The sequence below is a fragment of the Saccostrea cucullata genome, unplaced genomic scaffold (genome assembly GCF_032062105.1).
Source record: "Saccostrea cucullata isolate Sc308-1 unplaced genomic scaffold, CSIRO_AGI_Scuc_v1 ctg6394, whole genome shotgun sequence".
Taxonomy (NCBI): Eukaryota; Metazoa; Mollusca; class Bivalvia; order Ostreida; family Ostreidae; genus Saccostrea; species Saccostrea cuccullata.
Genome location: NW_026935821.1, coordinates 16213 through 40597, shown reverse-complemented (window position 1 = coordinate 40597; position 24385 = coordinate 16213). Strand labels below are relative to the sequence as shown.

The 24385-nt window shown below is 32.2% G+C and overlaps 2 protein-coding genes and 1 long non-coding RNA gene across 4 annotated transcripts; 2 read left to right on the top strand and 1 right to left on the bottom strand.

Moving 5' to 3' along the window:
- Positions 1-279: 279 nt before the first annotated feature.
- On the top strand, positions 280-2185 carry LOC134243844 (uncharacterized). Its single transcript, XM_062726074.1, has 4 exons — positions 280-415; positions 706-834; positions 1970-1987; positions 2097-2185. Exons 1-4 carry the CDS (start codon positions 280-282, stop codon positions 2120-2122), a joined length of 309 nt encoding a protein of 102 aa, XP_062582058.1. The 3' UTR covers positions 2123-2185.
- Positions 2186-7955: 5770 nt separating this feature from the next.
- Positions 7956-9914, top strand: LOC134243847 (uncharacterized). The gene is made up of 4 exons (XR_009987125.1): positions 7956-8119; positions 8254-8350; positions 9132-9296; positions 9792-9914. It is a non-coding gene; the product is annotated as an uncharacterized LOC134243847 (long non-coding RNA).
- LOC134243846 (uncharacterized) lies at positions 9394-21684 on the bottom strand. Of its 2 annotated transcripts, none has more exons than XM_062726076.1 (8): positions 21583-21684; positions 17347-17679; positions 14645-14941; positions 14259-14411; positions 13970-13994; positions 13779-13844; positions 12693-12710; positions 9394-10016 (listed from the first exon to the last, which is right to left on the bottom strand). In XM_062726076.1, exons 2-7 carry the CDS (start codon positions 17582-17584, stop codon positions 12704-12706), a joined length of 786 nt encoding a protein of 261 aa, XP_062582060.1. In that variant the 5' UTR covers positions 17585-17679; positions 21583-21684; the 3' UTR covers positions 9394-10016; positions 12693-12703. The 2 variants fall into 2 exon arrangements, with proteins under 2 accessions (XP_062582060.1, XP_062582059.1); XM_062726075.1 differs by lacking the exon at positions 9394-10016 and adding an exon at positions 11576-12619.
- Positions 21685-24385: the final 2701 nt, after the last annotated feature.

The following is a 24385-nucleotide window of genomic DNA, read 5'->3' as shown; positions in this document are numbered from 1 at the left end:
AAATTTTCCCTATTCACTGATTGGTTATTAACACATATTTATTCAGGTTCATTTGTTTCATATTCTTTTGAAAAAATGCTAAACGTGTCAAAAGGGTTATAGATATTGGAATATGTCAATATGTAAAAGTTCCCTCCCCCAAAACCTAAATTATAAAGAGGAGTATACTTGTGATTATTTATACCTTTTATGGGTTCATGTTAACAAAACATAAGAAAATTAAAGTCCTTTCATTTTAATTATTACTGAATTAAAGATATGATCAATCAATCTATTTTAATGTTACTGAATGTTTATTTCAAAGATGGCGAGTGTGTTGACAAATTGCCGAACTGTGCAAAGCTTGGATGCGAGGGACCTGTCTGGAATTCCTTTACTCGGTACTACTGTTTAGATTACTGCGGAGTCTGTCCCGGTAAGTATAAACAAGTTCACTTACTTCATGCATGTAAAAATGGGGTATAAATACTTTTTTGATATTTATTTAAAATTAAGCAGTTTGAATGAAGATGAAACATTTTACTCTATGAGGGCACTCTTGACTTTATACAAGGTAGCAATAAAATATAAATATAGGTAAAGTAAAACATTGTGTTACAATGATACATATATTTTTAATATCACAAAACATCAAAAAGCAATTACTACACTGATGCATTCTCTTTCTTTTTGAAAACTCTTTAACGGTACCAACCATTTTTAAAGATCTTCATCTTCCAAACTGTGTGGACATGGCGAGTAATTGCAGTTTAGCTGCCAAAGCCTATTGTACGGATCCTAATTACCAAGGCTATATGAGACTTCATTGTCCGGCATATTGCGGATTTTGTTCTCGTGAGTACTACGATTAACACAAATCTCACTTCAAAACCAATACAAGTCTTTCTTAGATACCATGATCATATTCATCAGGCTCTTTATATCTTGGACTTTTTTAATATGGTCAAAATAAAGATCAAGAACTTTTTAATGGGAAAATAAAAATTTCTGGATGGTTCAAAGAAAAACATATAAAGAATATTAGACATATATTCTATAGGTTTGTTTTATCCAAAATTGTTTTAAAAGAAGTGTACAGCACCATAAATGTATAAAGACATAAGAAACTGCACACAGTTCCTTCAAGAATTGGAACTCTTCAACTCCATGGAAAAAAAGAAAAATGTTCAAACTCCGTTGCGCGTGTCATTAAGTTCTGTTAATGTCTCTCTTTACTAAAAATTACATCACTTTTGCAACCACTCTCCCAAATACAATAAACTAATAAAATAACTATGATTATTGTAAATAATTAAAAATTTCCTAAACCGAACCCTCTGTGCGCGAGGGTTGTCCATAAAGTTCGTTTTTGTCAAACTGAATCTTCCTAAAATTATTAATGTAAAGCAAATTATTTATGAAAATCCGACTCAGAATAATTTTATTTGGATTGTTAGAACTAATCTTTTTGAAAGAATCGCGGCTTTTTAAAGTCCACATTGTGCACATAGTCCAGATTTACTGGTAAAATTCCAAAACCTTGGAAAAAAGTCTCTGGATTTTATTGATAAAGCGCGCTTTGTAGTTGATCGTGAGTGAATCTCGGCTGCGACTGACCGAAGTCGATAAAAAATGGGAAGCAACTGTTCCTTCGCAATGCGCTAGGCACTTGAAGTCAAAAGACGCGAGTCCTTCGGATGAGACCTTTAAAACCGAGGCCCCGTTTTATGGCAGGCGTTGGCATGATAAAGACTCCTCACTCTCAATGGCCCTGAGTGCCAATTGCAAGCAAAGGTCAAAATTTGAAGCTCTTCACCGGTGTATGGTGACATCTCTACATGAGTGAAAATTCTTGAAAAAACATTTTCTATAAACCTTATGAGACAACTCTCTTTAAAACACTGTGTTTCTTTGCTTTACAATTGGCATTATTGACAGTAAGTAAACTAACTTCAAATGCACTGTGATTTTTTTTTTCTTTATTTTTTAGCACACAATAGTACACAAGGTAAGTTTGATCTGTCGTATAAAGTTGACTTAATTCTTGATTTTAACTATTACATTTTTTTAATTTAGCATGATAACATCATTTAACTATTATTTTGTTTCCTTTTCAGGTTCAGCAAGTTCAGTTTATGGATAATACATATATTTTGTGTCAGTGCCAGATAAACTACATGTATATGAAATACATATCATAAAACAGTTTCATTCTACATTAAATGATTTGATATTATACAATTATTGCTTCTTTTTCAGTCAAAACGATGATTTAGCCACCTGAGGAGTACAATATTCACTTCGGGCTCGGTGAATATTGTACTTCGAAGGTGGCTAAATCATCGTACTGACTGAAAAAAGAGCAAAAATTGTTTCATTGTATGGTTCAATGATACAACTCATTACTTGCTGGCATTTATTGAAGTCCTAACCAACTATAAAGAGAGAAGCAGAGTTACTCTGCTAATAAACCCGTCGTATTGATTTGAAATGTTTTAAATATATTTTAATTACTATGAAAGAAAAATAACGTCAGGCTCTTTTATATAAAAGATTATGTAAGGATGAATGATTATCAGGGAGAACTGACAGTTTAGAAAAGGCAAAAATGTTTGTTTAGAAAAATTATCAGAGGGAGGGCCACGGCACCCGCACTTACAACCCCAATCCCAAAATTATATATTCGCCTAATGTTATGTTTACATGAGTAAATTCGATAGCAGTTGTAATAGCGTTCCAAACCTATTTGTAACAATTTGGAATTTCCCGACCTATTTTTTTTATCAATGTCCTTATCTTCACCTGGAACGTCACGTGCAGATAGATATAACGTAGTATTTTTTTCTACATAGTTGGATCTCATCCAATCAGAATGATAGGAATTATTCAATCATACAATAAGTATTATAATTGTGCAATCGTTATCCCATATCTATATGGTTTTTGCATGGTATTTATCGTGACGCAATTTTAACTTGAAGATACAACATAATATGCATTTTTATTTTTTATGTACTTAATATAATGGTCTTATTGGTTTTAAATTTTTAAAGATATATTTAGTAAGAGAAATATTTTTCGCAAAAACTAAAAAAAATATAATTTTGGGGAATACTATTTTCCATTTCTTGAGGTGATATCTGGTTGATCCTGTGTAATGTTTAACAAGTTCTTTTTACCGCCTTGTCATATAATCCACAGGTGAAGTTAGTTGTGCATTTGCCTTAGGTGGTCATGTATTGCTTGAAATCTGTGAAATGATGTTAGCATGAAATATATGTAGATAACGAATAGTATTAAGGCTCAAAAGTCTATTAAGCAATACAAAATTGGAACAGGACAAAAATTCAGAGGTGGGATCAGGTGCTATGGAGGAACAAGCATACCGTGCTGACCGGTCACATCCGACGGGTGCTCCTTGTCATGATCCGGAAATAACGGGAAAATACGTCCTCAATTCAGTGTGTATATATAATGGTCTTATATAGAATTACTATGAAAAAACTTTGTATTTGCTGACAAGGCCATTAGATCGACAATAAAACTTACAAAGTTATGAATATATACGAGATTGCTTGTATTATTCTTTAAACAATTTGTATGTCAATAATTTACCTCATTTTAGAAATTGTTCATACATAGATCATGCTCTTGCCTATTGAACCAACTGAGATATATCAACTCCGTATTCAGGTGATGAAGGTATTCTGCTGCATAAGTAGGGGAAGTTTATGATTGAAAAGACAAAGTCATCACGATTAACATAACGCTTTGTAGTTAGAAAATCGACAGTCAGACTCTTTGGTATATTTTATTTCAAGCTCACTGGGATATATCGTATCGATATAAGAATGGAAATAACTATCATGAATTGACAATACGTCGTCGATATATCTAAATTTCGAGTTGACGACCACGGCAAGTGTTTTTTCGTGTATCACAAATTCTGTTTCATATAAGTGCAAAAATATAACTGCTTATAACGGGATGCAATTGGTACCCATGGTAATTCTAATAGATTGTTGGGAGAAGTGGTCTTCAAAAACAAAATATATATATTGTCAATCAGAAACTAAAACATATTTTTATTATCAACCTCAGAGTATCTGTGTGTACAATCAGAATGTTTTTAACAACATAATTTTGGAAATGACCAATGACAAGATAAGTAAATTGAAAAAAAAAAACAGCTGTCAATGATAACAAAAAGTTTGGACTTTAATTTTTCGTGGGGAATGGTTGTATATAATATTTAGTTAAAAATTCTTAAGTTTTTATGCTATTGATTTTGGTAAAAATTTGTGATTTCAAATTTTCCAAAAGTTCCGTGGAATCTTTTAAGTATTCACATTTGATTAACACCACTTTTCGAATATATTGTTGCACAGTACTCCTGAAGTTTTGCCTTCGTTACTGTAAATAAATTAGTGAGAAGCCAAGAAAATGGCTTGGTAGAACATTTACTGGAACCCACTGCATATCTTGGTTTGTAAGGATTTTTATGAAGGTTTGGAATCCAATTTAGATGTGGTAACTTAAATTCTTTCTGTTTTTTGAATAATTTGCTCCTTAGAAAGAGATAAGAGTTGGATTGCCACCAGTGGAATTAAATCAAAGTTCCTCTAAAAAACAATTTAAATTATGCGCCTTACAAACAAAGACAATGTTACCTGTTTTGTCAGTAGGGATCAGTAAATACTGACCGTATGATCTATCTAATTCTTACTTCACTTCTGAAAAACTGAACACAGAAGGATAGTTTGTTTTTATTTGGCGTTCAGCTCATGATTTTCAATTGCTAATATAGAGAGAAAAGATTTTATGTATACATTTGATGCATTATATTATCAACGTGTACTTTTCTCAAAGAAATGTTCTCTAATAATTAAATGATATTGTTATGTAATTAACACATGTATATTGTATAGCCTCAAATCTTATGCCTCTGGTGTAATCTTCAAACGAATTCATTCAATTCATTATATTTATGAAATTTTTCTGTTTTTTTACTCAAGATAAAAGAAAAAGTTCCTCTAAATTAATTTTAATTATGCGTCTTATAATTAAAGAAAATTTTGCCCTTTTAAAATTAATGATATAAGGTTTTCATTATTTACTATATCAATGTCTATAGTAATAAGTTGTCTAGCAGGACAATAGTTGTAGGTGAAGAACATAAACAGGGGGGAGGGATTGTGTATCAGATATTCGATATCTATACTCTGAGCCATTCGTAAAAAATTGTTTGGTTGCCCTCCTCCGACCGACTGACTGAAAAATGGTCCGACTCATGATTTTTTTTATATTCCAGGACACGATATTTTTTTTTTATTCCTCTTATCCCGTCAACAAATATGTTGAAATTTTCAGGAAAAAAGATATTCTCACCCTCCTACAGATCCAATAATTTCACTCTGATACGGGAGAGGGTAAACAAACAATATCTTTATAATGACCTCGTAAAGTTTTCTAGTAATTAAAAAATTTGAAAGCAACAATCAATGTTTATTTGTAGGAAATACGTGTATATATTGTGAAATTCAAGACTGGACCCTTTTGTAATTAAGAATATTACTAATATAAACCACGTCAATTCCTTCGTTGGCATATTGGAGTTTCTTTTTTTTTCTTTTTCTTTTTTTTTTCTTGATCAAATGCATTTGTTAATCATGAAAATAAAAAGATGAAAGATGCGTGTATCAGTTCAGATAAAAAATATTAACGGTTTGAAATACTTTTGTTAAAAAACATAAATATATCGAACTTAGGAGACATAGTAAGTTTCTCGAAAAAACTTTTAGCGATAAATTTGTAAAGCAATGCACGAAATGTGAAAATAACGAACAATGATCATGCTCACAAGTCCGTGAGTACAATACAAATCGTTAACGGAGCAAACACACACCTTTTAAAAATTACAATTTGGATCAGATAACCTGAAGTTTTAAGTATCCTCCGTCGACTGTCATAACAGACGCGGGCTCCTCGTCATGATAAGGGAAAGGAAAAAAACAATCGGTATATTGCAATATAGGGACAAAAATATCGTATTGCAATACGTTCTTGTAATTGCGATATACTCGCAAAATGCTTGGACTCAGGATTTCTATCTTATGAGTAAAAGTTGTCAGAAAGATTTGTGATTACACCATCGGAAAGATAGAAGCTCTTGTATGAGTGTATTAAGCTGCATAACTGTATCTAAATTAAGATTTTCCCCCGTTTTGGTTTCTTTTCATAGTTTTGCACATTCTTCGTGTAAATTGAAATCAATATAAAAAAAATTAAAAATGCCATTTTAATTTTAGTTGAAAATATTGCAATATATTCCAATACAAAATCTCTGGCCAAAACCCAGCTAGAAATTACCATTCAAACTGATGCATCTCTGTCAGGTTGGGGAGCAATATGCACACAAAATTATATCAAAACGGGTGGAAGATGGTAAGAAGAAGAAAAGTCAAATCACATAAATTACTTAGAAATGCTTGCAATCCACTTTGCTTTGAGATCTTTTGTGAATATTGTGAAAAACAAATATGTAAGAATATTAGCAGATAATACTACTGCCATTAGTTATATTAATAATATGGGTGACATAAAATCTGAAATTTGCAATAAACTTGCAGTGGATATATGGGAATGGTGCACTGACAGAACATTTGGTTGAAGTGTTATCATATTCCAGGGAAAAAATAACATAGAAACAGAAAAATTATCCAGAGAATTTTTAAATTATCAAGTGGAATGGCAATTAGATTATGATATATTCTTACATACTGAGTACTTACTTAAAATTTCAGCAATGAATTACCAATATTCAAATTTACAAGTACGAGTACATATATCTTGTTTAAAAAAGAAAGTTAAAGAGATCGACCTTTACATCGGCAAGTGAGCTTTTTGCACGTTCGTGCTTTCTTGTTTCTTTGTTTACAAAAGAGTGTTATACTTGTATTGATTTATATCTTTTGATTTTCTGTAGAAAAGACAACATATACAAATGTTGTGTCTGATCTATGATCGAGTGTCATATGTTGCTGTCATGAAAGAAAAATTTGATATTGTTTAAAGCTTAAACTCGTGGATAAATATTTAGTTTCATTTGGATATATTAATGGATTTACATTTTTGAAAAAAAATATATAAATAAGGCAAATTATAATTGTATCAGAATTCTCCCTCTATGTCTTTCGATAAAGATAATGGAAGTTATTCATCTCTTTGCGTATTTGTCATGTTTGCTGTTATCAAATACTGAAGGCCGACCGGAACATTTTGCTGTAAAAGGTTAGTCTTGGTTTGGCATCTTGTTGTAGATTTTAAAAGCAGGCAAATAAATAGAATATTTTTAAAAATGTTGTTTACTTTTAAAAAGAGCAATTAGAGGATATACAATTATATTAAAGTAAGATAACATATTCAGATTTTTTATTCATAGGAAACTTTATCTCAAAGTATGATTATGCTAAAGTGAATTACATGTAAAACCAATATAAAGTCGGCGTCAGATGGAATTATTTATTTCAAGATAATCGTAAAAGGTTGCAGAATTAATGATTCTCTTTGCTCGTTTCCACAGTATGATGATGAAGTATTGGCATACTTAAAATTGACTGAATATAGATGTCTTAGATGTCTTAGACTTTGTGTTACTAGATCACATGAAAGAATCTTTGAACAAACTCCCTTGGAAGTGGAACCACGAAAAAACGTCTTGTCGAGTGACAAAGTCAGCGCAGACGCAGCTGGTGTGGAAGGAATCGTTAATGCCAGTAAGACAGTATTATTTATTTATTCCATTTCATATACGGCACGGTTTTGAAGATTTTAACACAAACATTATGGATTTCAAAAATATAATGAACACCCTTTTTAATGTATTTATGTAGATACTGATGAAATACATACATTGCAAATCGAGGATTTTTGGCGCGTATATATTTTAATGTTTTTTAAGTAGGTTTTTGAAAACTATGACTGTGCTACTATTTTAAAGAAAATCCAGAATTCAAAGGAAAAGACGCAGCATGCACTATATAGCCTAACAGCAGCACAACGAAGGATGTATATTGTGATATGACAAAAGATGGAGGTGGCTGGACTGTTAAATACATTTTCTTCTGTGGGAAAGAGTGGGGTTAAACACATTGCTATTTATTTGTAAACTATTAACTTATAAATATATGATATAACATAAATTAATAAACATGTAAAAAAAAAATGCTCAGTCATTTTTATGAAATAATATAAATTAATACTTGTATAATTCAGTTGATTCAACGACGAAAATATGGCATCACTGATTTTTATCGAACTTCGGCGGAATACAAGAAAGGATTCGGAAGTGCAAAGACAGATTACTGGTTAGGTAAGTTTAAAGAAGATTCAAATATTCAATCGTATTTTCATATCATTCTAGGCATTTGTAGATTGTACTTATAACATTTTTGCCAATCATAGTTAATTCCCAAAGAAACAATAAAAATATATATAATGTCATAACAATTATGGAGCGGAACTTTGCTATTTATTCGAAACGGGTTTGGAGGGAATATATTAACGCAATGGGTTTTGTGCTGAGAATGTGGGTGTGTTTGTGAGGGTATTTGTGTGTGTATTTGTTTTTGGGTTATTTCTAATGCGAAACAGAAGTGTCGTAATTTGCATATGTCACATGCTGTCTTGATTTATAGAATATGCGCTTTACGAGGGAATGAAACGAAAGTGTTATAACAGACAGAATTTATTGATTTATGACATTGGTCTTTGACCTTAAAATCAATAGGGTTCTACTTTAGGGCATAGGGAATTGCTATGCAAAATTTCATTGCGAAAGCTCAATGGGTTCTTGAGATATCGTGCGCAAACGAAAGCGTTACAGACAGACAGAACGGACAGACCCAAATTAATTTCCCACACTTTCAGTGAAAGCTGCATGGGGACGATTAAAAGAACCTAGTAAAAAATGTTAAGATAGAGACTTAAGCCTGTTTCAGGTTCGCATTGACACGAAATAAAACCTTAAGAAAAAAAAAAGTTCTTAATTTAGAGAAAAAAGTTACGTCATTCAATGTGTTCTTTTCATTATTGATATGTGTTAATATTCATTATAGAAAAGACTTAGAATAAACTCCTTTATTACCGCATAGGACATGATGCAATACATATTTTGACGTCACGCACAACACAGGAATTGTGGGTTGATGTGGAATAGTTTTCAGGCGCCAAGGCATATGCTAGATATTCCAAATTTGCAATCACTGATGAGCATAATAAGTACAAGTTAACTGTCAGTGGATACAAGGGTAACGCAGGTAAAAATTAATCACCACGTTTCAAAAAGTTTTAATATGATCTTTATAAACGAAACATATGGAGATAACGAACAGTATTCAAGACAAAAGTCTATTAAAAACAATACAAAACAGGAGCAGAGCAAACATTTCGATAAATTCTTTTGATTTGAAATTGTCCAAAAGTTCTTTGGAATTTTTGAGTATCCACATCTGATTCACACCGCCTCTTGAAAATATTGTTGCACAATACTCTTGAAGTTTCTCCTTAATATGCTGGTGAGGATTAAAGAAAGAGGCTTGGTTTAACATTTACTGGAACCCGCAATGTATCTTTGTTTGAAAGGATTCTTATGAAGTTTCGGAATCCAATATAAATATGGAAGTTTAAAATCATTTTGGTTATGCTTTGTTTCTAAAGAATTATTTTCCTTATGAACAATTATGTTGGTGACGTGTTTCTCAATATACACTATTCTTACAGTAATTGACAAAAATGACAAATTTAAATTTAAGGGGATGGTTTCAATGGACACAATGGAATTGCGTTTGCAACAAAGGATAGACAAGACAGACATGGATGTGCAACACGTCATCAAGGGGATTGGTGGTACACAGGATGTTATACTTCGGATCTCAACGGACCGTTCCTGAAATCTGCTGCCTAAACATTTGACGCCATAGTGTGAAGACCTTTGAAAGAACAAACAGCCCTAAAGTCAGCTAGGATGATGATTCGTCCTCGAAAATGAGAGTAATTTCTGTTATGGTAAATGTATGACAGAAATAAAATTGAAAATAAAAGTTCTTGTTTGTCAATGAAAAATATCAGTACTTCATTTCAAATACTAGTACTGTGGCCCCCTTTTGAAAACAATTGCAACAGTTATTGAGGACAAATAACACATTACACAATGTTTTCTTTAAAAAAATAAACAATATTTCTCATAGAATGATATTTTAAGGGTAAAGTACACCCATTCATTCATTCATTCACTGGTATAATAGGTAGGTACTCCAAAGCGTAACAGACGAACACCTTCAGCATTTCTAGAGACCGTAGGCCTGTTCAGCAGAGCGAACGTTCGCAAGCGCTTGCCAAAACTATTGGAGGTAAAAGAAATTTTGGCGAGCGCTCTGGTGTTTGTTTTACACAAGAACTTACGACTAAGACAAAAATTTAATACTGTTTGTAAGTTTCTAATTCACATTATATTCAAAAAGTTCAAATGTTTTTAATCTTTTTGAAAGAAATGCAGTAAGATATTTTAATGTTGGCAATATTAAACACAATCACTATATTTGAAAAAATTCATAAACAATTTAAGATTTAGGTCTTAGTCGTAAGTCCTTTTGTAAAATAGGCCCCTGATCTCCGAAAATAAAGTAATTGTCAATAAAAAACAAACTCGAGCATCATTTTAGTATAATTCTTTTTTGAATAACTTTAAGCCATATGGCTCCTTAGTATGTAATCAAAAACAGATATAAAGAACGGGTGGCGAGAGTCTATCGGGGGGGGGGGGGGGGGGGGGCTCGTGTCCATCTGTCTGACCACCAACAAATACACAATATATTTCAATTTCTCCATTATTACATGAAAAATAACTTTTGTAATTAGTATATAATACATGTATACATATAAATTAAATTTTTCCCTATTTCTTAATTACATTGCATGGAGAATAAATTTTCCTAAACCAATCAAAACCATGAAATCACGAGAGCTAAGTAACTGAGTAAGCTTGTACATATTTGGAGATCTGAAAATACTAGAAATATGGTTTGATATACTTTTTTCTTAAAGGTTCATAAACAGGACATTCAAGCAAGAAATGATATTCAATGATATTTTAATATCTACTTCAGAGTTAGACGTAGTGATTCAAACGCGATAAAAACTACTCTGCAGTCTTCTTATCACGTTCTTTAAGTTTTTCTGCTTCTCAGCCAGGTAGGATAACTGTTTAATTCATTTTTGCCTCAAGTTTTAAAATAAAGCATAAATTGATATCTTTTATGCATTAATCTGGCCAATGTATTATGAAATGAATTAAAAATTGATTTATAATCTTTTGTTATAACAGGACACACTTTACATAAATTGTGGTAAATAGAAGAAACTTTAAGTACTATTAATGTATAAAGACCACGCAATTTACTTCAAATGTCTGGGCACTGAAAATTGTTTTTAAATCCTAAAACATGTTTTATGATCAATTTTGAATTAGAAAATGCTTAAAGTTTGTTTTGATTCGCAGTTCATGAAAATTTATCTGAGATTTATAAATAACCAATATGATCAACTTTCCTGATGATGTTTAAAAATTACCACGTGTAAATACAGTAAAATTTTCCAGAGGCAATTAAAAAAATATTGATGCTGAGATTAACTTGGAATTTTGCTCAAGTTTTTTTTTTCTCGATAGTTAAAGCCTTTGTATTACTTAATTATACACATGTATTCAGTCCCATTATGTGAATGAAAAAATCTTTCTTTATGTTTGGAGAAAATAAATAATAGCAACTTTAAAATCATTATAGTCAAAATACTATTTTTGTAACTATTTTTTTCTGTTTTGAGGTGGCACATTATAGATCCAGGAGTAAAGAAGATTTTATTTAATTTTAGGGTTTTAATCCCTCTTCACAGGTACAAGGGGGCATTGGACATCGAACTCACAATTTTTGTCCCCTTTCACTGAAAGATGCTATATGCCAAAAATTGGTTGAAACCTACTTAGCCATTTCAGAGAAAAACTCACAAATGTTCAAATGTTAACACACAACGGACTACCGAATGATTTACATTGTTAAGTATTTTTTTTTACTTTCAATGTTTTCTTGGGGAAACTTTGGTCATCCATCGCAACTAGCTTTCAATATGTATACACCTAAACGCCAATGATATGTAATTATTTTTATTTCTTGTCAAGTTGTAGAGATTTCTTTACTTTATACTAAGTACTAATTTAAATGAAAACTTTTTCAAACAGTTTTGTGAAATTCATAGCATAGTTTATTAACAACATATATGTTTTGATATATATCATTAATAGATCAATTTTATATATGAATTAGCAGCAAATATTTTAAGAACAACAAATATCACCATCAATATTATTTACAAAAATTGCTTTATCAGCATACTCTTGCGATGTTTCTTAACAAATAGTATAAATGAGTGATGTTTTTTCATGTTTGTAATATGTACACGATACTTGATTTTCAACATTATCCACTGGGTAAAAATATGCAAACATCTGTCAAATTAACTTCATGAAAAGAAGTGTCAAGAAAATGTCACACAACTGAAGTACCATAATCTTCTGAAATCCAAGGGTCTGAAGAGAAAAACAATTTTTGGAGAACTATAAAACCAAAGCAAACCAATTTCAGTTAAGTAAAAATTCTTACCTGATATTTGTCTAGAATCTGAAAAATAATGTATAAAGTTTCTTTCAATAATTAAAAAATAACAATTTTCAATACGTTACAAATTTTAATTCATCGCAAGGAATATAACAAGTTCTACGTTATATATTGAAATGAAAATTGTTATGTTAAAGAATATTTTTAAAAAAAAACTTCTTTTGGATCTTGATTTTATAATAAGTCATCCTTGTGCCTTTAATTCATAATATCAAATTAAGAAATCATAATTTCATCCGGATCAAGAAAGCTTAATAAATATCATTATATCTGTATTTATTTAGTTGTGTAATTCAATAACCCGAAGCATCTTCGCTAGCCAAGGGTTTCTGATAAGCTACTCTCCTCATAGTAGAGGAGAGTAGCGTATAAGAAACCCTTGGCTAGCGAAGATGAACCCAAAGTCGTGTAGAATATTGGTGGCAGAGGATAGTTTCGAATTAAGTACCGGTCAAAAAATAGAAAAAATAGAGAAACCTGAGGTTTGAATTCATATTATAGGTAATTTTATAGCTGAAATATTTTATGGGTGCATTTGAAGGGAATTGGTGGTCTTGTATATTTTATTGAAATATGACACTTTAGTGTCACTGCTACTGTATATGGGATATGGACTAGAAATACGAAAAGTCACTCTTCCGGTATTTCATAAGAAAAGAGGGGTGGGTTCAGAGGATGAATTGTAGCTTGAAAACGAGGTGGTTGCGCCATTATCTCTTGCTGTTCAGTGGTATGTACAAATGTTATTCTGCAATTTGTGTGGAAGCCTAGGTCATAAGCACGGGCCCGGAAGCAGTTGCGGCTGTGGAGAAATAGTGAAAATAGGCTTGATTGACATGAAATTTTGAGATTGTCCCTGCGCCATCTTTAGGGCTCCTTGTGTAAGTTGTACATGTTTTATTCCTAAAAGCTTCAAATTCCTCAAGGGACTACATCAAACTATTATTATATGTAGAGGGAATTTGAAATTTTTCATTGCACATTTTCAAAGCAGCTCAATATTAAGTAAACCGTCAGTCAAACGTTTTCATTGCAAAAAAAACCTATCCTCTGCCACCTATTACATTGTACCTCTCTCTGTTAACTTGCAGTACTTCGTACGATTCTTCTTTGATATATGTAGGATTTTGTTGACCGCTGTTTTCACTAAAATAAAAAAAGAATCATGCAATAATCAAGTCTTCAAAATAATAAAAACAGTATTAGAATAGTTGTTTGAGAATTTTAAATACAAGAAGACACGATGATTGAAGTATACAAACCTTGGTTTTCCCTCTAATGTCTTTCCTGAAATTCATTGTTGAATAAATTTCAATGCCTCAGTTTTTACTTTGTTTTGCAGAAAAGTGGTTCATGATCATCATATAACATCAAAACATTTCTTCATTTACAGCACTGTACAATATTTTTTTTGTTAAATATACATGTAAATGAAGTTAAAAAATTAGTATATATCTAAAAAAAGATACGAAGCAAACCATTTCTATTTTATCAATTTAGAGAAATATGAATTTTTACTAAATTTTGATTTCTTTTTCTTTGAAAACTTACCAAAATTTTCATAGGAGCAGATACTTTCTTTCTTGCCTCTGATAAACTGTAATACTAGGATGCTGATTAACGCTATTATAATAACTACCAGTAACCCGGTTACTGTTCCAAAAGCTGCAGCTGTTATGAATAGAGGTTCTTCTTCGGTTGTGGCTAAAAAATACAAAATTTAATACTAGTATTTTGAAACACAAGGATTCAGTTTTGTTTGAAAAATGCTGTAGAGACGAAATAAACATGGCAAGATTCATTTCTCTGCTTCATAAAATGTATGTTGTGCTAATCTCCTTATATAGACAGTACTTAGACAGAAAATTACCAGCCTTGTGTTAATGGTGTTAAAAGGCTAGATAATAAACTATTTAACAAACTAAAAAAAAACTTACATAAAACGGTGATCTTCAAAGGTTCCGACACCTCGTCATATGAATAGTGAGAAGAGGAGGAAGATATTCCTCTACATCTGCAAACCATTCCGTCATGCCCTGGAGACGCCATGAATGTTAAGTAAGACTCAGTTCCTACGTCTACTCCATTCTGTGGTGCCATGTTGTAACAGAGCCATTTCCATATAATTTGAGGATATCCCAGAGTTGTAAGATTACACTTGATGCTTATGTTCTCACCGATCTGTACAGTTGTAGGAGAATTTGGATAAATCCCGGGACGTGACTGAGGTGAATCTTACAAAAATATTTTATCATCAAATTTTAGTGTTTAAGGATGACATTTACTCACGTTTCAGAAAACAAAAAAGAAATTATGAAGTATAATATGTTAAATCAAAAATTGCTCTAAATGGATAAATTAACTAAATTTTCACTCATTATCAATTGATAAAAATTTGATATTTTATTATTTGAAGAAAACATACGGGAAGAGAAATCAATATATGGTAATGCAGAGGAAATTCAGACTAAATTTTTAATTTTTCATTTTTGTCAAAATCTTTTATTCTTGCAATATTAATCACAATGTAAAGATTACATGTATTATAAAAAATCATTTTGCAAATAATATGTGTGTTTAAGCTAATACATTATTTCAAATTATTGAATGCTATGAAATAAAGAAATTCAAAAATATAAACAAAAACCATTCCAGACAACATAGTAATAATAATACTATGAAAATTAGGGCAACAAAACTAACCTGAGGCTTTAAATAATTTAGACTTCTCATCAGTCAGATTTTGTAATACTAGTATTCGATTAGAAATAGGGAAAAAATATAATTATGACAGAGGAAATTCGGACTGGAATAGTAATCAACTTTATGGTCAAAACTCTAATCGGTTCTTTATATGAAGCAACGCTGTTCTATTGCTATAATATTTCATTATTTAAAGAGTTTTGTTGCTTGTAATATTTTGAAAGCGAAGAAAAAATTAGTCATAGTGTGAAAAATTGAGGTATTTCCCACAAAATACTCTGGAGCCACTAGCATGAAAAGTAGGTCAATGACCAAGTAATTTGAAATTGAAATTTATCACCAGAATTATAGGTGTACAATGTGCAATATGAGGATTTTCGTTCTTATCAGTGGAATTTTTAGCCATCTGAGTAAAGGTATATCTCAACAGAGATGTTTATTGAAACGTGTATGATACCGGTTAAATACAGTGAGGTGTGCAACAATATCAAAAAATGCTATAAACAGGAAAAAAATAAGGTAACATACAGCTGAACACTTCTCATGAAAACATTTATTGCAGGTTGATAAATATAACATGTTTATATCGGACACGTGGTTGCTATTCATCTGTTTATAGAGTGTAAGAGGTAACGCGTAGTAATACTTCTTAAACAGGTTATGTAGAGCATGACTTTCATGCTTTGTGATTTGGATAGTCATTCGAGCTCAAGATTTTGGGTTTTTCACACGCTTTACGCCCGCCCACCCAGACTCCTATTTTTACACATCATTTATATTTAAGCAGGTATTGGTATGTTTATTTTTGATAAGAATTGTATATGTATAATTATTGATCTTATGCTGTAGAACTACGTAATTCAGAATAGCAAGGCAGATATTCGCGTGTTCTATGTAATTTATATGTTAATAAATGAGCAAGTCTTGAAGCATTTACCCATAATCAGTGTTGTTATGATTTTCGATTAGGCTGACAAATGTTTTATGATATTATACTTTTATGTAAATTAGCTGAATCTGATTGGTCGAGAAACATTTGTTAAAAACACTATTACCGCTGAATAATGAAACCACGCCTTCCAGTGTAGCAACAGTCAATAATGCGTGACGAAGGGTGATATTCCAAAAAATAGCGACTGTGCAGACTTTATGCGCGCACGGTTCACTGCTATAGGCCTATGTATTTGTATAAAACATTCAGTATAATATAATAAATATTGCATGTAGTTGAGTGTAACATTGAAAATTTTCACTCTCGAAAACCATTGTCAACCGAGGCTGTTCGAATTGTTTGAATAAGAACATAAATAGGCACCGTTAGACGGGCATATAAAAACGAGGGCTGTTCAATAAAATAATGTCATCAGGTCGATGACATACATGTACAACATAGAAATCACATGACATTTAAGCTTGATATGCTTTCATTATTGAAACTTTAATGAACTGATAACACTTTATGTGACCACTTTTCATTGAATCATTGAAAAACGTTTTTTTTTTTTGTTTCTTTCCGAGCACTGATGACATTATTTATTGAACAGCCCTCGTATATATTGCACACTAAGTTCATGAAACTCTTGGCCGACATGTAGCATTCCTTTCGTGGTCTTCGGCTTTTTGCGTTTTTCCTTGTTTTTATGTGCATGTTCTGTTTGTAAATTTTGTAATGACTTGTATTTTTCATGATAATGTTCTCCGGATTTGGAAAAACTGCATATAATTTGATAATTTCATCTTGACCTTGTAGCAGGGCAGTGTGAGATGTACGTCTACACTCGTCGGACCTCTACAGTGAATTACATTTAACTGTTAAGATATCTACTTTTATATAGGGGTTATAGAAGACAGCGTCGATGAACGGGAAATATGGCGGACTATACATTTTTACGAGTAGTGTTCAGCTATAATGATGTCTAAATAATTCTATCCTTACGATAAACACGCATCTGGTAGCTATATCGAGAGGTTTCGTCGTAGAATAAAATAGAAGAAGATGATTTTGCTCTGCAATAGCAAAGTTTTCTGTCGTGCTTCCATGTTGCAGTGAAATTCATGTATGTATACAAACGGCTGCTTGAAAATGTAACGTTTTTCATCACCTCTTTTCCACAATACCATGTCCATGTAATCGGAGGATCCCCCATTGTTGACAAATAACATCTGAATATCATTATATCTCCTTCATAAACATGTTTTATGTAATAATTACTACTACTCAGAGACAAACCGTAGTTGGCGTATAAATCAGGAATTGATGTTGGGATAGCTGCAAAAAAAACATATATAATTGGTAAAAATAGTAATGATAAAAATTTCTAATGCAAGTCTAACATGTACATATAAAAATATTACGGGAATATTTTTTAGCACTTTGCAATTTTAGCAATTTAACTTTTTTTATTCATTATTTTAATAATTTTAACAATTACATGTATTTACTTCATTCATTTTTTTTTAACTATATGAAATATTTATTTTACTTTTTAATTTCGTAAATCTTATTTGCCATTTATAAGAAAATTCGAGCCTTGCAGTAAATAAATGGATTATTGATCCCACATTCTGTAATTTTAATCAAATGGTAGAATTTTTTCTCTCTAGTAGGGGTATACTTTAATAGGAATTTTATGTATGATTGAAAAAAGGTTAATAAAAAAAATCTTTTTTTAAGATACTTCTCGACAACTTATTAATGTACTTTATGTTCCTCTGTTATTAATGAAGGACCGAAGCCAAGTCAACTGAGCTAGTTTTTTGCTGGATTAAAAATCAAATAACAACAGTAGTGAAAGTGAAAAAATGTCATTTATTGAAGTAAATGACGCAATACAAAAATATAAACATATTATGAGGGGGTCAGACAAGACTAGAAAAAACTCGAAAGAATACAAAAGTCTTTGATATCATATTATGCAATCTGATCCCCTAAAATTAAATATTGCATAAAGCAGGAACTGATATGCCTGTCATCAAAAAAGGGTGGGATAAAAGAAAATAAACGCCATGTCATTTATTAAGTAAATGACACAAAACAAAAATATAAACATATTATGAGGGGGTCAGACAAGACTAGAAAAAACTCGAAAGAATACAAAAGTCTTTAGTATCATTTTATGCAATCTGACCACCTAAAATTAAATATTGCATAAAGCAGGAACTGATATGCCTGTCATCAAAAAAGGGTGGGATAAAAGAAAATAAACGCCAAGCAAATAAGTATGAACACTAATACATGTACATGTATAACAAATATAATATAAGACGGTGGAAGAAAGGGGGATGGATGGAGGATTCTTTCGACAAAAATTTTCCCTTGCAAATCAGCGTGCCTTCTCCTTTGGTAAATAAGCACAAAGATCACGTGATTGAGAGAAAGCACGCTGATTGGCTGTAAATGAAGACAATTGTGTCATAGATTAAAAATAGGCAATTGATCCCGATCTAAATAGTTTTAAAACACCAAAGAACTTTACAATTACCAAATAAAAACATATCACATCAGAAATAAATTATAACAAATAAAACAATTACAATTCCTTTAACTCTGTCACATAAAGGATATTATTTTTGTAATAATAATAACTTATTTATGTTCCTCTGTTATTAATGAAGGACCGAAGTCAAGTCAACTGAGCTAGTTTTTTGATGGATTAAAAATCAAATAACAACAATAGCGAAAGTGAAAAAAAATGTCATTTATTGAAGTTAATGACGCAAAACAAAAACATATTATGAGGGGGTTAGACAAGACTAGAAAAGACTTGAAAGAATACGAAAGTTTTGATATCATATTATGCAATCTGACCCCCTAAAATATGATATTGCATAAAGCAGGCACTGATATGCCTGTCACCAAAAAAGAATGGGATAAAAGAAAATAAACTCCACAATCCAATTGCAAATTGGATCCACAACTTATTAATGTTCTTTTTGCTGTGTTCCACATCGTTTTTAGAAAATTTTTCTTGATTTTTGCATAATAAAACCTCAAAACAATAATTCACTTTAAGTATTTGATTTGAATTGATGTTTTGAATTAAATCTTAAAATCGACAATTTAATGACTTTAAATTTTATGTAGGATCTGTGGCACGCATAGTCTCAGAATTTCTTCAAACTCTCTGTGATAAAAGTCTTTGATATCTTAAACTATTTTCAGGCAAAAATTGGTTGCTGTGTGTAATAATTACCATGGCAATAAATCTTAAAGTTTAAAAAAATGAAATTTTTAACATGTTTAGAGCCCCATAGTTAACATATGCGGCAAAACAAACAATTGGCAATGATTGTTTCCTAAATTGAAGGTCTGCATGATGTCTTTTTTTAAATGCTTGATAAACATGTTTGATAAATAATAGGATAAAATGTAACCAATAATAGAGAAAATAGCCCTGAAACATTAACCAAGAACAGATTAAGATATTTCATTTGGTTGTAAATGGTTACCAAGGTTTATATACCAAAGAGACCCTTAAATTTTTCACTCTGTATGTTTAAATCTGATTATATCTTTTAAAAAAGCACTATTTCTTTTTACTGATGATTAATTGTTAAAGATATTAGTGTGGTCCTGATTTTCCCATTTAAAATAATTGAAATCAGATTCTTTATATAGAGCATTTAATAGATATGGAAATAAGCAGAAAATATACATGTATGCTTAAAAATCTGAAAAAAATTGTAGTTTCCTTGGATACATACTCTTAAATGTAGATTCCTAAAACTTTAATGATTGATATTTCTTAATTACAAACCAGGCTTTTAATTTTGGCTATAATCCAACCTCTAACTGGATGCAAGAGGCTGGCACACATGGTCTTTTGAATTGATTAAAAGTTTAACAAAATTGAAGATTTTTCCTTATCGGTAACCATATCAACAGTGTTGTTTTTTCATCAAATTTAAACAATATATAATATTCAACTTTAGTTGTACCAGTACTATTCAAAGTAAGTCATATTATTATATGTTTCTTCATTTAATGTCAACTGAATTCTAAATGCAGCAAAATAAATCACTTTTAACAATCTGGCACGGTGTCTCTTTGGCAACACCACAAAGTAATCCAAACTTTTTTATGGTGTTGATGTTGCAAGGTCCTAAGGATGCGTATTTGTCGGTCTTGAATTTTCGTGTTTTTCCTCAAGACAGTACCATAAACACAATCTTAATTACTTATTTTAATTGATAAAAGTGTTACCATGGCAACCAAAAAGTTATTTATAGAATAATATTGCTTACACCTATATACCTAAGGTCAAACATTTTCATTGTTTTTCTTAAGTTGTTGATTGAGTTTGATCATGCAACATTATTAGTGAAAACTGACCTTTTCCCAACATATTTCTTCTCAGCATATTTCTGCATTTTAAATGTATTCCAAATGTACCTTTGGTTACCACTTACGTAGAAATAATTATAAATGAAGTGAAATCAAAACTGGTGACCATGCACGGCAACGAAGTTTAAGTTGTCATACAGAATGGCTCATAATACGTCACTTGTATGAATGTTTAAATCTTATTTGACATCACCAGAAGAACTTCAAATTTAAGTCTTTTCTCGGGACTCAATGCCAGCAATAATGTTTATAATATAGAGAACACTAAATTCCTTTATATGATTATTTTGAGAGGGCAAAGATACTTTCCTGGGTCCCGATGTTCAATGTGAGACCCTGTGATATACGTGTATACATAGTTCAATCCTGTTTTCTTGATAACAGTTATATTTTTTGTAAGATGATTATTTTAAAATTCATATTCATTTGTTATTTTTGATATTAAAAAATAATCAATGATTTCATACCAGAAATATGCATATTGTTGGTAGTCCAACTGTATAAAGAAGTTAAAGGAAATTGTCCTCAATAAAAATAATTAAACCCCTGACTAATAAGATGTGCATAGTGAGATATATTTATTTATATTTACCTTCTTTGCTGTCGACATAAAATGTATTATGAAACGTATGCCATGAATATTGAAATGTATTGCATCCTGCCTTACACATGGATATACAGAAAGGCAAATTGTGCTGTTTTATACAGGAATTAACCATACAAAAAGTTACAGAAGAATCTGACCTACAATTGACCGAAAGTTCAAATAGTTAAATAATAGTTGCAAAACCATCCTAGATGCTTTTAAAATCAAAATTTATAACTTACAATCTGAAGCTACAACAGATAATATACTGAAGATCCATTAAATTTTAACATCAGTCATATCTGTAAAGTATAAAATTGTCTGGTAAACTGCGTCGTTTGATTTCTGCAAATGAGGAAGTTTAATTACGGTGAAGCCGTAAATAGAGCAAAACTTGGTAAGCCGAGCATCGGTGACGTAATGTAATGGAATGTTCCTTTTGATATTTAAAAACATGTTTGAATCCTGTCGTCTGGTAAGAAGTACCTTATAAAAGAAAATGTTTTGGATTACCTTGCCTTTCTGTTCTATGAAAAATACTGAAATATTTTTATATTACCTACTAGTCACTAAGTACTTTTGCATACATACCTGGCTCATTCACTTTTCCAGTTGCTATACCTATTTGCCATACAATCTTGCAAAGATGTGTGGTTCTTTGAATGTCATTATAACTTAAAGAAAATATTTTAATTTTTAAAATCTTATTTCATCATTTTTAAACTATGATAAACATTTTGATGAAACAAGGAGATCAAAAGTCATTATTTTGTAAGGACCATGTTTGGTGGGGGAGAGACGGTAGTGAGAGAAGGAGTTGGGAAAGAGGGAGAGAGAGGGAGTGGGGAGAGTGGGAGGGACAGAATGAGAAATAGAACGAAGGGAGAGTGAGAGAGAGAGATGGGGAGGGAAAGGGAGTGGGGAGAGAGGGAGTGGAGAGGGGGGTAAGGAGTGGAGAGAATAGGGAGAGATGGAGTGGGGGAGAGAGGCTGGGGGTTGTGGAGAGAGAAAGGGAGTGGCGGGAGTGGGGAAAGTGGGAGAGAGAAAAGGAGTGGGGAGAAAGGGACAGAGAGAACGGACAGAAGAAGTAGGGGAGAGAGGGATGAGAAAGAGGGAGTGGGGGAAAAGAGTGGGACAGAGGAGTAGAGAGAGAGTGGGTGAGGGGGAGTAGGGGAAAGTGAGGGAGTCGGGGGAGTGGGAGAGAGTAAGGGGAGAGAGTGGGGTATAAGTGAGGCAGAGAGACGAATTGGAAAGAGAAAGAGAGAGAAAAAGTGGAGAGAGACAATGGGTAGAAAGGAAAGGGAGGAAAAGGAGAAAGAGAGTGTGACTGGGGAGAAAAAGTTGAAGAATTAAGAGAGGGGGAGTGGGGAGAGAGTGAGAATAAGGAGAGAGAAGGAAGGAAGAGCGTAAGGATTGAGAGAGAAAAGACAAAGGAATTTAGTTTGGAGAGAGATTGAGAATTGGTAGAGAGTAAGATTTGGGAGAAGGAGAGAGGGGGAGTGAGAAGGGGCGGCAGACAGAAGGAGTGGGGAGCAAAAGAGTGGGGAATGAGTAAGAGAGAGTGGAGAGAGCGATAGATAGTTGGAAGAGAGAGTTGGAGTTTAATTAGAGAGAGTGGGAATGGAGATAAAGGAAGGGGAGAATGAAGAGTGGGAGATGGGACAGAGAGAGGAGTGGAGAGAGTTTGATTTGGGAGAGAGAGGGTGGGATTGAGAAAAGAGAGTGGGATGGAGAGAGGGAGAGAGAAGGTGTGGCGAGGGAAGAAATTAGGAGAGAGATTTGAGAGATATAGAGGGAGTGGGGGAGAAAGAAAGAGTTAAGGGAAGTAGAAATATTGGAAAATGGGAATGTGGATTGAGGGAGTGGCCGGGAGTGGGGAGAAATTGAAGTTAGTGCAGGAAAGAGAGACAGAGTGTTGATAGAGAGTAGGAGTGAGAGAAATACGGGAGAGGGGTTTGAGAGAGAGAGGGAAACAGAGGGAGTGGAGAGGGAGAGAGAGTGGATGGGGAGAGAGAATCGGAGTGATGAGTGAGAGTTGGATTGGGGAGAGAGGAATGGAGGGGGTGATGAGAGAGATAGTTGTTGAGAGAGAGAGAGTGGATTTAGTAGATCCCCCTGAATTTGTAGATTTTTAAAATTTATACATGTTTATTGAAGCAAATAAAAAATGCCAATGAATATAAAGATTTGATTGCTTATTACCGGTATACCCCCGCTTGAAAAGCGGTAAGGTATATTGTAATCGGTATGTCCGTCCGTTTGCACGTCCGTCTGTCTGTCTGTCCGTCGGTCTGTTACGCTTTTGGGTACCTATCTCTTATCCGCAGCTCCTCTCATACCACTAAATAAGATTTGACGAATCTTTATAACATACCCCCAATAAGCCCCAAACTTCTTACCAAACTTTAAAATAAGCTATGGCTATTGCCATTGTGACCTCCTATTTTTTACTTTTTGATCCGACACATATTTTGGGCTAGCAAAGCATGGACACTGCCATTATATTCAATGGGAGGCGGGCTTATCACTTTGTGAGCGCACCCCTGCGAGGTGAAATTCATAATTTCAGGAACTTTTATGAATCGTTCATGAACATTCATGATGTGTTCATAAATGGTTCATGACTGGTTCATAAAGATGGTTCATGAACTTTATTCATGAATATATTCATAAAATGTAGTTCATGAACAAATGATGAATATATATGAATATTGGTAATTTTCATTTTAAAGACAGAAAAAATGTAGAGTTCAAGATATTATGAATGTTCATGAATTTTCATGAAAACTAAAATAATTGACAGAAAACACTCATTACTCTCATAATACAACTTTTGCATGCAGATGCAATTGTTGAACAAGCCCCTGGTATAATGTATATTTTATAACATGCATTCACCAATTATCTGAAAAAATAAATCATGAAATCTCTAAACAATTCGTGTTTTTATTTGATTACACTGCATCATCATCGACAGCATTTTTTTTTCAAATTGATTACTTATGTTCCTTCATAATCTAACTTGAACAATTATATTGATCATGC

Excerpts from the sequence above, each read along its gene's own strand:
- LOC134243844 (XM_062726074.1), top strand. The coding sequence starts at position 280 with ATGTTACTGAATGTTTATTTCAAAGATGGCGAGTGTGTTGACAAATTG. Across the intron at positions 416-705 it reads TTACTGCGGAGTCTGTCCCG|ATCTTCATCTTCCAAACTGT; the intron begins GTAAGTATAAAC and ends CCATTTTTAAAG.
- LOC134243846 (XM_062726076.1), bottom strand. The coding sequence starts at position 17,584 with ATGATATTCAGATGTTATTTGTCAACAATGGGGGATCCTCCGATTACA. Across the intron at positions 14,412-14,644 it reads TTTGAAGATCACCGTTTTAT|CCACAACCGAAGAAGAACCT; the intron begins GTAAGTTTTTTT and ends TGTATTTTTTAG. Across the intron at positions 13,845-13,969 it reads ACATTAGAGGGAAAACCAAG|CGGTCAACAAAATCCTACAT; the intron begins GTTTGTATACTT and ends TAGTGAAAACAG.